We start from the raw sequence: 14,679 nt of genomic DNA on the forward strand, positions 1-14,679 counted from the left end.
GAATATATTTGCTCCTACCAAAAGCATAAAAAGATTTAGGACTTTTGTGATTGTTAGCTTTAGAAAGTTAAGAATGTATGGTTCTCACATTCCTTGAGGGATCCAAATGTCCATAAGTAGAATGAGGAAAAACATATCTACTTCCTGAAGACACTAAGTGATATACCACTTGAGAACACCACTATATTTTCATTCATATGGCTACAGGGCTAGAAATCGGATGAATTCGATTTATTGGTGAGGAAAGCTATCCAGATGCCCAGCATCTGTATCTCAATTAATGGAGTTTATAATTGTGATGATTGTAGAGTTCTAAGGATATATCCATTGAGAATGCCAAAGATATACAGCATCATTTCAATTTCATGAAGGTCAAAACCTGCATAAGATAATGTCTCTTATAATTTAGAAATAAGAGAGTCAATTATGTTAGAAGCTGCATAATGTTTATGATTCTCCAGCTCTTTGCTAGAAGGAATTATTAAACAGCCATGTGAATAGAGAGAAAATTCATCTGCCCAGGGAAATAAATGGTAAATTTAGCAATTTTAGAATGGGACAATATTAAGATATGGTGAAAATACTCATTTATTAAATTCTAATAACTTAATAGTAATAACTTTAATGATATCCGTTATTAAGGATATAGCAGCAAATTTCTCTTCTTCACTCTTGGTTTAACTCATTATTTTGGTCATCATATGCTCAGAATCTATTCTGTACTATTCTGTTTAGTCTATTCCTACATAATTAATGATAGTTAATAAATTGGCAGGAGGTGGAGCAATCAAATACAATCAGTTCATATTGAGACAACTTCAACTTGACACAAAGAAATATTCTGTGTGCTTTCCTCTGGTGGATTTCCAGTTTCAGAAGTCCTAGACTGCTGGCCCTTACAACTTTACCTGGATGGGAGTCATAAATCTCAAGTCATTGATCCTCAAACGTAAGGGGCTATTTTTTTAAAATTTAAGTTCCTCTAATAAAGGTAGGATCTGTGCTTATTAAAGTTATCCCTATAGACTGTGAATTGTGACATTACATTCAAGATTAACAGTGTGAGGCCAGTGAGATTTTTGTCTTCCATAAATAAAAAAATAGTCTCAAAGTCAGATTTTAAGGATAGGCCAGGAGGCTGAAGCAAGTTCCTTATATCTTGTGGATCTTATTAAGGTTCCTTCTAGATAATTGCTGCTACATAAGCTAAATTTATCTGCCAATGAGAAAAAAAAAAAAAACAAAAAACCAAAAAAAACGAAATCAATACAATTGGCCAAAAGAAAGAAAGCATATGATGCTCTTGACCATAGAAGTCATTACCTAAGTTGATAACAAGTAAGTAAATAACACTGAAATACAGCCAACTTCACTACCCACCAGAAAGTAAAGAGAACAGAGAAAGCCAAATGAACGGAGCAAACTTTGGTGCTTTGTTATTTGTTGCTTTGATTAGCACTAAGCTTGCTATGCTAGTCAAAAGACAGGAGCACCTGGGTGGCTCAGTAGGTTGAGCGTCTGACTCTTGATTTCAGCTCAGGTCATGGTCCCAGAGTTGTGGGAATGAGCCCCGTGTTGGGCTCAGTGCTGATGGCACAGAGCCTGCTTGGGATTCTCTTTCTCTCTTCCTCTGCTCGTGCTCTGTCTCTCTCTGTCTCTGTCTTTCTAAATAATGATAAATACTACTACTAATAAAAAAATAATAAAATTCTCATTCTTTACAAAAAAATAGAACTGGAAATTTAGATTATCACCGCACTAACATTTCCACTCATGTTAGCTTTGGTTCCAGTTTGGAGCTTTTAGGTCTCCTGTTTGCCTTTGTATTTAATGTTTGTAACCTTTTCTTTTCTTTTTTTTTTTTTTTAATGTTTATTTATTTTTGAGACAGAGAGAGACAGAGCATGAACGGGGGAGGGTCAGAGAGAGAGGGAGACACAGAATCTGAAACAGGCTCCAGGCTCTGAGCTGTCAGCACAGAGCCTGACGCGGGGCTCGAACTCACATACTGCGAGATTGTGACCTGAGCCGAAGTCGGATGCTTAACCGACTGAGCCACCCAGGTTCCCCTGTAACCTTTTCTAATCATTATAAAATTAGATAGGTTTGGATGTTGTGAAATAACATTAATTTACGATTGTCTTTTACACTTTTACTCTGTCAACATTTTACGATTTGTAAAGTAAATAAGGAACTTATAAAAGCACCAGTGGGGCGGCATGAATTTTTGTTTTCCTGGAAAAAGAAAATCTTTATAATCTAAGACTACCTCAAGCAGTGTTTATGATAAGTTCTTGATAAAAGGAGTATAACAGCAATCCCCATACAAATCTTTCTTAAGGCACCATGAATATACAGAATCAAAAACTTTCTGTTCTCTCCTTGTTTGGAAATTGTAAGCAGATCTTCCTCACTGAAAACGTTTCCATTGCTTGAGAGACTATATAGGACCATTTCAGTATTTTTAGCTTTCAGAGAGTTCACTTCTCAAGAAACATCTTGTCCCGAAGAAATGTTTGGAGATCCATGGCTGTGATATAAAAGGAAGTGCTGTGCAGTGAGAACACACTTTATGTTAACTCATCAGCTGGAAATGTCAGAAAACGTTCCTAAAAAAAGTGAACACTCCTGTTTTCTTTTTTTTTTTTAGTTTTTTTTTTTTGTTTTTTTTTTTTTTTGCCAGGGAGCTAGTGACCAGACACATCCATTCAAGCTGTATCATCAGGACTTTCACGCAGACACACACACACACAGACTCACATTTACCAACAAAGCTAATTGAAGATATAATCGCAGGACTAAATGTAATTTGCTATCTCCTTGCTAGTGTCAGCTAGTGGCCACTTTGCTACAGGCTATCATTTTTATTGCCAGTGGGAGTCAGTGATAGGCATAGAATTATTGCCCGATAATGACACCATTACTGTGTGTCACTACTGTATTTGGACTTGGGGCTATTTGTAACTTGTTTGATTCCCAGCACAGAGCTGTAACTGAACAGAATATTCTAAATGTGCACATTTGTTATCCAGATACCATAGATCAGGGTCAGCGGGGAAGCAACAGACAGTACATTCAGGGCTGCTGTAAGCTCACGTTGAGTTATGTCTGTGCACCCAACTCAACACCATTCACTCTTGGCATTTTCAGGTGGCACAGCGTCTGCACTGGTAATTTGTGTGTATTTGTGATCAAAAGTAGGTCCAGTAAGGGAAGCCATATGGTTTGTCGTTCAAGTCTGATGCATTTGTGAAGTAGCAGATGCAAAATCGAGCACACCTGGAATTCAGAGGCAGAAGCCCTGACAGAGCAATCTGTTGTAGAACACTATGTATGCTTGAGGATTTGTGGGGATGAAGTCCCTACAGAAAAAAATCTGCCTTGATGTAACCCACATCTTAATATATAATCTACAGTGGCTGTTGGGCTTTTTTTTTTTTTTTTTCATGGCTGGATACATTTACATTCACATTAGTTTTCTGTGACAATTGAATAACTAGGGCAGCAAACACTTCCTTTACTTGAAGGAATAAAAAGAGTAGGATGTATTGTAAGAAAATTCAGGCAGTGCCTTAGCTATATTGTTTTGCAGTGTAGAATCTTTGTGAATATAGGGAGTGCACTTACCTGTGATGAGTGGTGTGTGTGTGGTCATGGCTGAGTTGTGGAACTACATGTGGGTGGCTTCTTTTGCATTAATTTTGTGTTCTACTAGTAGTGGGAGTGCCTCTGGTCCAGAGGTAGACAGTGTCGCAGAATGTCACATGGGTTGTGCATACTAGATTATTAAGGTCAAATATTATTGTATAAAGCAGGACTTAGGAGGGAATTGAACCAAGGCACAATCTGATTCTAGTGCATTTGGAAGTTAAAAATCCCTCTTCTCCCTCTGTTGTGTGTTCACATAGTAACTCTGAATAACTGACAATCAGGGGGATAGTATAGGCACAAACAGATGTAGAAGCTTCACGATGTAAGGATATATAGAAAAGACTCCTTTGGTTAGCATGGTATGTCAACATTTGAGCTGACACCTGAGGATACATTAACCCATCTTAGAAGAAACTTCAAGATATTTTTTGCCAGTAGGAAACAAGAGAACAACAAAAAAGAGCAAAGATAGCTGCAGTGGTCAAAAGATGTGCTTCTGTGTCCAGAAATTGTGTTAGTTTAGGGGAATGTCACTATGTAGATTAAGAAGAAATTTCAAGATTTGTCAAGTTTTATGTAGTTTAAAATGAGAATTATATTAAAGGAGAGTATCACTATCTTCAACTGATACCATATTCTAGTAGCACTTAAACTGAAAAAAAATGAACCAAGCAAATTTTGAAGTAAAAGTCAACAACGGGTTTCTTTCTTTCTTTCTTTCTTTCTTTCTTTCTTTCTTTCTTTCTTTTTCTTTCTTTCTTTCTTTCTTTCTTTCTTTCTTTCTTTCTTTCACGTGGAAATAACATATTAGAAAATTCTTAAAAATGGGGAGATGTTGAGAAAGCAGTGTGGGGTAGAGAGACAAATCTATACAGGTCATCTGGGCTGATAAGACTAAGGGATAAGACTAAGAGGTTGCTCAACTGTGGGAGGAAACCTGGTACTTTAACCCAAGTGTGAGGGCAGTCAGCAACAAGAAAGACACTGACCAAATGGAGCTAACTTCTTGATCAGAGTTGTCTGGTTGATGAAAGATACCTTCTTCCTGGTTGCCTTGGCCATAGGACATTTATCTTATGTTAATGGCATTATAATTAGGAAACAAACATGCCAATTTTTAAGAGGGTGGGGGCACCTAATTACCTCCACTTTGGGGAAATTCTGGGGGTAATTTGGGAGATTTTTGCCCCAGAAGGTATGTAATTGATGGAAAGAATATTAAGATAAATTAATGGGAATCCATGGACAAGAGGGCTTCCAGTGCTTTCTACTCCTACCCTACTAAATCTTATCATCTCAGTATTTTATATCCACCTAACTTTCCTGGTACTTACTATCATCATGGCAAAGAAATCAGAAACTCTGGACTGGGAAATGCAGAAGCTCATACTCTTGGGGTCCTGTGAAGCGTTTGGAAAAATCTAGGTAGTCACTGGTTGAGTTTCTCCCTCATCCTTGACATCACATCCATAACATCCCCCACAGCTCTGTGTCAGCTAGTTGATGCTCTTTTTTTCATGCTATTACACACTTGGAATGTAGTTACCAGGGCATATGTTTTGTTTCACTAGTAACTATGCCACGAAACACCGATCTATCTTGAGCAGCTACAAAGAGGATCAGGGTTATTTCAAAACAGTTTTTACTTATTTGATGTATTTGTCAAACACATATAGTGCTCAATATGTGCCAGGCACTGTTCTTAACACTTACCGATATTAACATATTGTCGTAGATATAATTAGATAGAAGATTCCTGGCGGGGTGTGGCAGAGTTTTTTTTGCCTTGGAAAATTCAGATTATTGAAAAAAATATTATGTGTGCATTGAAAGAGGTTCAAAATGTTAATTGGAGAAATCTGACCTAAAATCCACATTCATTCAGGGCTCCTTATGCGTGGTCCATGGTTCTCCGAGAAGTCCATGAATGGGCTTTCAGGACACTAGTTGTGAGTCTGCCTATAAAAGTCTGCCTATTCATTTTTTATGGAGGAAAGAGTGTATCTGCTTTATCAGATTTCCAAAGGCATCTGCAACTCTCAATGGCAGTGGTGGTTCACAATGTTTAGCTCCCATTAGCATCTCCTCCTTTTAAGTTCAGTCTTACACAGACAAATTGGAGAATTAAAATATTTACTGTGTATGCAGATGCAAATTGCTGATGTTGATGTGGAAGGATTTTAGTTAAACTTCCTCTCTAAAAATGCATCAAAGCCAGGAACAGCAAGAAAAAGACAAATAAAGGTGAATGCTGTAAAAAACCATCAACAGTGCGACGAGGATAAACAATCCCAAACTGCAAAACATGAAGCATAACCGTCAAATCCTTGATGCCTAGCTTGAGACCAGAGTGTTTGCTGGCATCTGGCACAAGTCTTCTGCAATCTGGAGAAAAGTGATTTCCACCAACGTGTCACTGTCCTGCATGGAAGTGGTAAACAAAGTATTCCTGATATCATGGAATTTACATGCTAGTGTGGGAAGACAGAAAATAAAGTGCTCAAGAAGATAATTTCTAATCGTGATAAATGCTCCAAAATAAAACAAGGTGATCTCTGTTGAGTATTTGAGGATCTATGGTCTTTGAGAGGGTGATATCTGAACTGAGACCTGACTGACAGCAAGACGACAGCCTGGCAAATATTTGGGGCCAGAGTTTTCCAGAAAGGGGGAAAAGTAAGTAAAAGGAATCTAAGGCAGGGGTGATCTTGGCAGGAATAAGGAATTATAAGAAGGTCATTATGTTTGGCTTCAGCCAGTGGAAGAAGTGGTAGGAAAATGTATATGTAAATGTTATAAACCATGATGAAATAATTAAATACCATTCATTATTATTATTGTTTTTAATCTGGAAATGGAAAGAATTAAAAGTGGACTAATTTCTTCATCTTTTGTAGCAAGGCATTTGTATGTACTTTTAAAGTTAACACATGTTGTTAAATAGCATAATGATTCCAACCTCTTAAAAATTTAGAACTAATTTCTTAATATTTAAATATTAATATCTCTGTGGTAAAGAAAATGTGAAAATAGTTCAGCATTTCCTTTAGTTACATTTTTTTCTTCTTCTGGTAAATTCAAAGAAAATTTAATAGTTTTTTTAAAAAGTAGCATTGGTGTAGTTGTAGTGTTGGGAAATTATTCTCCCCTTCCTTCCTTCCTTCCTTCCTTCCTTCCTTCCTTCCTTCCTTCCTTCCTTCCTCCTTTCTCTTATACAGATGGGATGTGCACAATATGTCTGAAATGATGTTCAGCAAATGGCAGTGATAAATATTTTCACTTATCTGTTTGTTTATTCTTAGTTTAACAACAGACATGAAATGTGATTCAATTAAAGGTATTCATATTAACATTTTGTGGGGTTTTTGCTTCCATAATTTTTGCTCTCACTTTGATTGGCCTAAGAGACTGAGTGATTTTGTGCTCATGTTTCTTTCTTTCTCTCTTCATTTTCTAGCATTTAAACATGTTACCTAAGATCTTTGATCATCTTTTGTAAATTGTAGCTTTCTTACATTTTTCAGAGACAGTGCAATATGAACAACTTTATCAAGATATTTCCTAGCCTTTTCCATACTCATGAATTGAACACTTTCCTTCAGCCCATCATATTAAATAGAATCTTATTATTTTTGCATTGATCTTTCGTATCTTTCTACTGGTGAGACCTATAAACTAATACCTATAATTTAATGATAAATTTTAGTAGCTAATGGCTGTTAATATGACAGGTTTAAAAATGACTCTTGCTGTTCATCAATTTTTCTTTGCTTATGGGAGTTTTGGAACTGCTAGTTTCTATTTTTGATATATTCTGTTTCATAATATTCTCGAGACAGTTGTACCCATTTATCTTTAGGTTTATACATAAACACATGTCTTAGAAAAAGCATTTTTGTCAGTAAATTAATTTTAAAAGGTCTGATCTAATTTATTCATTTTATATCACTTTTAATTAACTGGGTCCAAGATTGTTCCTTGAATTCAAAGACTAGGAAGTATGAATGCTGTGATAGATTGTAGTATTGTTTCCATTTCTTCACTTTCTTCATATTATAGGTATACACATACATGTTTTTTACTATGTATTATTATAGTACCTCACATAATCCATTAGGTAGAATTCCTTGTCCACTTAATTTTGGACCTGGCCATGTGACTTGCTTTGGCCAATGAAATGTAGAAGTAAGCTGAAACTTTAAATGTGTTTCCATTTGTTGCCATTTGGTTTAGTCTCTTGTGCTTTGCTGCCTGCCCCAGGTACTTCTTGCCTCAAAATGATGAGAAAAAAAACAAAAAAAAAAGAACAGATCTGAACTTTACCTGCAGTTGGAGTCCAGTCAAACACAGAACAATTTAAGTGAGACCAGCCAAGGTCACCCAAACTCAGTTGGCACATAGGACCATAAATGAAAAGACACAAATGCTTATGGCTGTACGCCACAGAGAATTTAGAGGGTTTTGTTTTTGTTTTTGTTTTTGTTTTTTTTTCCTGCAGTATTAGTGCTGCAATGGGTGATGAGTCTGATCATTAAAAAAATTAGATATCTGGGGCACCTGGGTGGCTCAGTCGGTTAAGCCTCTGACTCTTGATTTCAGCTCAGGTCATGATCTCCCGGTATCCTGGTCATGGGTGCGAGCCCCACATTGGACTCTGCACTGGCAGTGTGGAACCTGCTTGGGATTCTCTCTCTCCCTCTCTCTCTGGCCCTCCCCTGCTTGTGCTCATTCTCCCTCTCTCTTTCTCTCTCAAAATAAATAAATAAACTTTTAACAATTTTTAAAAAGCTAGATATCTTTACTTACATTTTAGTTCCCCCCACACACAGTTGAAACACTAAGATCTTCATTCATTAAATTGACTCTTGTATGAGATTCCAGTTGTGGTTCTGTGAGTTACTAGCTCTATGCCACTGAAAAAATTGTCTTGATCTCAGTGAGCCTAAGTTTTTTCTTTTGCAAAAGTTGGATAATATCTTCTCTAAAAAAATAATAATAATATCGTCTCTATAAGAGTAAAGATATATGTGAAATAATTTAACACAGATATAGATATTAAATAGGCATTTAACAAAACTGTCATTTAATGTTCACATTGGACTTATTTTTAACTGAGCATAATTTTTGAATGTACTACTCACCACTTTATAAGTTCTTACCTGGGATTTTTGAAAATTAATGCAAATCTCATTATACATATAACAATTTTAGGTTGAATAAACGCAGACTTCTGAAATAAATTTCACTAAATAAAAAGGCAGGCTTATTAGATCCTACGATTTTTATCATACCATCAGTAAATATTTATAAAATATTTGTAAGGCCTTTGTCAAGGTAGCAGCTCAGACAAGGAAATGCCAAGATACTTATTTTTGTGAATGACACTTCAGTCAAGATGAGACCACATGACATTTCAGATCAACCCACAGCCTATGGAAAACAAAGCCTCAGGAGAGTCACAGTAGAGAGAAAAAAAATAAGTCATGGATTCATTAAATGGAAGTTAAGTCTGAACCAAGATAACAAAATTATGCACAGATAAGAGCCAGTGACTACAAATAAACCATGCGTATGTGAGGTGGTTAGATACATGTTTCTGCCTAGAACGCCACCTATTTTCTGTGCTGTTGAGAAAAAGAGATTAAACTGAGTAAATATTAATCAGTAATGTCCAGAGTGACTGCTACACTTGATTTCAAAGGTGATAAGTCGTGTCCTGCATGTGTACCAGGTGACTCTTAAGTATCAGGCACTATTCCTATAAGGCTTGGTAAATTGGCGAATAAGACAGGATGGCTCTGCCGCCATGGAGTCCACAGTCTGGCATAAAGTTTGTGTTTAAAAAAAATTTTTTTTTCAGCATATTTCTTGAATCTACATAGCTCTTTCTCGCCTCTGATCAGAACCCTTGCACATGTTTGTGGCTGCTCTTACCTCTACCTGGAAGGCTCTTCTTTTGGCAGTCAACTAGATGCAATTACAAACTGCAGTTGTTATAAAGCAATGGAAATGAGTATAGAAATAAAGCGGTAACACGTATGCAGAAACTGGAAGGATGACAAGGAACGCGGCATCTGAGAAGGAGGGGAAGGAGCAGGACATCTCAGAGAAAAGGGAGCCTTGCCTCCCCTGGAAGTGAAAGGAAACCACTGTGGCTGGTGCATGAAGGGTAAAAGTGAGAGCCACAGCCAGGTCATGCTGGCTTGTGGGTAAGTGCATGTTCCTGAAAAGGGTAAGGATGTTATTGGAGGAGAAGTGAGAAGCTAAGGACGTTGTTTGAAAGGAAAGGAAAGGGGTATGCATCATTCGTTTCCACTTTAAAATCTTACTTTGTTTAAGTGGAGAATAGATTGGGTTTGGGGAAGAGAAAAAATGGGAGAAATCCAGATGACTGGTTAGTGGTGACCAGAAGTAGGTTGATGGTTACAGAAATAGAGGTGGGAATATTTGAGAGATATTTTGGACACAGAGACCCAGCACTTGATGATGGATTGGATGTTAGCAGTGACTTAGGGGGAAAACTTAAAGATGACTTCTAGGTTTCTACAAAGTTGAATAACAGTAGTCAAAGGAGATCACTTTGCAGGCCAGGCTGCTGGCTACAGACATGCTTAGATGACTGATCAGGAATAACATTGATTTAAAGAAGGGCTTTGATCATAAAAACTGAAGTACAGACAGAGCACAGTGGCAGGCGGGACTCAGAGAAGAGAGAGGCACAGACAGGCATAAGTCTAGACAGGTCATGTTCACAGGCTATTCTTAGTCTGGAGACCTGGTCCCACCACCATGTTTCAATACAACACTAGGCACCCAGCAAGGGTGGGAAGCAGCATCAAGGGAGCGAAAGACGTTGCAGAATCAAGCATGGATGAGAACAATTACTGGTTGCATGATCTTGTGTGAATTACTTGAATTACTTAACCTTTTAGAGCCTCCAATTCCTTATTTATAAAATAGGATGAAAATATTTACCTTGTATATTTGTTATGGAGATTAATTTGAGCAATGTTTACAAAATACCTTGCATATAGTAGATGCTTAAAAACGTAGTTCTCTTGGCCTCCCCACTGTGTAAATTAATTCATATCATTGAGAGAGCTCTCACTCATTCAGCTACGTGACTAATCAAATCCTGACACTAAAGGGCTTGGTTCTCGTCCAGCTTCCTTCAAGCTGTGGAGTGCGGAGTGGGGAGATAGGAAAAAGAAAGGAGGAAACTAAATATTATGGTATATTCTAAATCATATAGTGGAGTCTAAATCCCATTTCATTATATACTACATTACATGGTGTTAAATTCTTTAATTTTTATATCTTTGTAGCAACTTTGTGAGAACAGTATTCTTTGGTTTCTTTTGTAAATAAGGACTCTTGGGCAGAATTTGGGAGATCTGAGCGAGGTTACAGAGCTCCTGCCACAAGAGCCAGGATTGGAACGTGCTGAGTCTGAAGCTTGCACATTTCTCACTCTACATTGTGCAGCCTCTGCAAAGATCGGCCTTAACACAAGTCAAATTCCCAAAGGAGGAGACTTGTCATCTACACAATAGCTTTTTTTTTTTTTTTTTTTCTTTTCCTGGGGTGGATAAGAGGGCTCTATTTGTGGGGAATAGTTTGGGAGGATTTACATCCTCTTTGAATTTGGAAGGGCTGAATCATTCATTCATGGAATTTAGTCATCCTTCTTTATTTTAGACAGGAGAGACTTCTGGGCCCCTGAAAAGTTGTTTGACACCCTAAGATCATTCAGCTGGTGACATTTTGGCATTTTAGCTATTTCAGTTCAATAGTCCTTCAGTGTTTCTCTGATGCCTCAGCCATTTCCTCCTTTGGCTTTTTTTTTTTTTTTTTTTTTTTAAATTTAATCCATGATTCAATCCTACTAGCAGCAATGGTGATTTTTTTCTCAGTAATATGACCAGTAAGAGACACACACACATGCACGCATATCTCCCCTTAGATAGCTAATTGTCATCTCGATTTTGATATGATCAAAATAGAACTCTTAATTTCCCTGCCTCAAATCTGCCCACCTTCCCCTACGGTCTTCCCTTCTTAATAAATGGCAACTCTAGGACATGAACCTCAGCTATCTTCAACTTCTGCCTCTCTATGGAAATTGACACCTAGAGGTCTGTCAGTCCTGTCTTTGAACTGTTGCAAAGTGGAGGCACTGAAATCTCTCAGAAACATCTTTTGCCTGGGCTACTCTGATAACCTCCTGAATACTTCTCTCTCTCCTTCCTCCGGATTTCTTTGTTCCCATTCTTTTCAGAGGAGCCAGACCCGTCCATTCACAAGGGAAGAGGCAAAGTCTGGATGGTGGTTGCCCACACCCTGCTTGATCCAAACTCTGATGACATCATCGCTGACTTTTCTCTCACACCCTCTTTGCTCTAGCACACCAACCACTTTAATACCTCCAACATGCTAACAAACTGCCATCTCAGGGCTTTTCTACTTGCTAATCTTTCTGCGTAGAATTCTCTTCTCCGAGATAGACAAATAGCTTCTTTCTACACCTTGACATTTCTGCTAAAATAATCACCTTGTCACAAAGTCTTTCTTGACCACTCACTATAAAATGGCAACCCTATCCCCGTACTTCAGCTCTCTTTCCTCCATAGCACTGATCACAGCTTAATACCGTATAAGTTTGCTTATTGTTTTCCTCACAACACCCTCCATCTTGCTTTGCATGTATGGTCCATGAGGACAGAGTTTTTTCTCAGATTTGCTTACCTTTGGAATCATGTTTGGCTTGAGCCAGGAATTCAGTTCATATTGGTTGAATGAATAAATTGATGTTAATATTTATGATAGAAATTGTCATTCTTGTAGACTGAGTCAAAGTTCTTAAGTATATTCATTTTAACTATTTTTTTTCTCTGATTGCTCTTCCACCCCTGACCCCTGGCTTTATTACAATTAACTGTGGCTTTGGTAAGAAATACTCTCAATTTTGGGGAATAGCAATTTCAACAGTAAAACATTAGTATTGAATGGATAATATGAACAAGTCATTTCTGGAAAAATATTGTGAAATAAAATACATCTCCTTAGAGCACATTTCCTTGGTGTAGAATATTTCCTTATTCCCATGCAACACTAGATTCTGCTGCATGTATTTGCTTTAGAATTTCATGTTTATTATATTTGGGAAGCCAGAACTGAATAAAAATGAAAACCTTTTCTAATGCTATCAACAGATATGTTATCAAGAATTTTTAATCTATTTTTAGTAAGTTTAATGTGTAGTAGACCGTTCTTTTTTTTTCTTCCTGATTTAATTCCCATTGACCATCATTTGTGCTGCAAAGATGAAGCTCTATACTTTAGCTTGTCTTTCAGACAAACTAAGACTGTTGTATTGAATTCCAAAGCATGTGTACTTGGAATTGGAAGTCCACTGTCAGTGGAGAGAACCTGTGGTAGCCGTCTCTCACCTCCTCTTCTGTGATGTGATACAGCTAATCCCAGCCAAACTACTTGAAATGCTTGTTACTGCTGCAATCTCAATGAATTTAGAGTGGTAATCAATTAACAGTAAATAGGTTTCTTTGTCAATTTGGAAGCATCCCAATGAAGGTAAAGAGAAAGTGGAATAAGGTGATAAATAATTTATAGCTGGAGAGAATCCTTAATTCCTTCAGCCCACTCATAGGTTCTAAATTATTTTTTAGGGGTAACATGAGACCAATAACCAGAAACCTGGGACACAAATTAACTCTGTTTAAGAAAGAGATTTTTAAACTGAGGGATGTGCTGGTTTTGCTGCTTACCCCTGGATTTTATACAAATGATGCAATTGCAAAAGGGCCACTTGTCTGTGACCCTCCTGAGGTCTTTTTTTGCCATTTCTCTTGTTATCTTGATTTTCCTCTTGATCTCTCCTCCAGGATTATTTTCAGACTTGCTTGCATCTCATTTTGTACCAGTAAAGTGCATGTGTTAGTGCACACACGCACGATTGCTGTTTTTATCCTCCTCTGGTAACTCTTTTTCTGTGTCTCTCAGGATCTCATCTTGGCTAGGCTTTCCTTTTATTTGTATCTTGACAGCTTGGAGGTGGTTATTAGGACATTTAGAGCTCTGAGGCTTGGATGCCCAGCATGGATGTAATTCCCCATTCGTTACCTGTCTTCCTTCCCCTGCTCTGCCTAGGTATGGGTAATAAAGGCCTGTCTTCCCAGGCTCAATTCCTAGGCCGAAGGGGAATGGGTAGTAATGTTTCAGCAGCTCCTTCCTCCCCAGTGACATCTGGGGATAGTGAATTCACAATGCAGTTTTCCCACCCTCATGATGCACTAATAAAGTCAGGCTGCTGACAAGGAGGTCTGACTTCCTGGTGTTCTCCTTAATCTTCTGCCCCAGTGCCTAAGTCTAAAGGCTAGCCCTAACTGTTGACTATGTCTCTGGGTCACCCTTTTAGATCCTGGCAGCCCCTTAACAGGGTTTGCATCCCACTTTTGGTTATTTTTGTTTTACATTGTCCTATGTGGACTTCCCTTATCTGGAGCTCTTATATACATCATATTGAGAACTGCCCCCACCTTGAACTTCCTCACTCCACCTTTAGAGTTTGACCTCTATACCAAGTTGAAAAATGAGAACTCCCTGGTCCAACTGAACTTGGTGATTTTGTATTCTAGAAGAGGGACAGCTCTTTCGTTTTTTCTAGATCTACTCATTCTATGCTAGTTTTAGTGATCTGAGAGCTTTGGGGATTTGGGAGTGGGATTAGGTTTCCATGCTAGTGCATGTCCAATAAAAAAATCACCACCACCCCTAGAAACAGAAGTAGATTCATGTGAAGCTAAAGAATCTTAAGTTTCCAGGTCTTCGTTTGCATGGGCCCCTTCCGATGCCCTGGCAGGGGCTTCAGTAATGTGTTCACAGAGACATATGATTTTGTAAATTTGCAAAAGTAAGATATTTTAACTGCAACCAATGATACCCATTGTGTCATTTCACTCCATCTTCCAATCTGTCGTATTTCTACTCATGTCGCAGTGGGCCAGGACG

At 37.8% G+C, this 14,679-nt stretch overlaps 1 protein-coding gene across 7 annotated transcripts in view; it reads left to right on the forward strand.

Annotated features, from left to right (window-relative positions):
• Positions 1 to 14,679, forward strand: part of LOC132682007 (uncharacterized) — a 157,283-nt gene that overhangs the window by 137,688 nt on the left and 4,916 nt on the right. For all 7 annotated transcript variants that reach the window (XR_013550091.2, XR_009611391.3, XR_013550094.2 and 4 more), the window contains one exon: positions 776 to 949. Coding sequence is in view for 2 of the 7 variants with exons in the window: in XM_078433024.2 (XP_078289150.1) it covers positions 913 to 949 (37 nt within the window). In the remaining 5 variants the exon portion in view is untranslated. The remainder of the gene's footprint in view (positions 1 to 775; positions 950 to 14,679) is intronic.

This window comes from Panthera onca, chromosome A1 (genome assembly GCF_046562875.1).
Source record: "Panthera onca isolate mPanOnc1 chromosome A1, mPanOnc1 haplotype 2, whole genome shotgun sequence".
Taxonomy (NCBI): Eukaryota; Metazoa; Chordata; class Mammalia; order Carnivora; family Felidae; genus Panthera; species Panthera onca.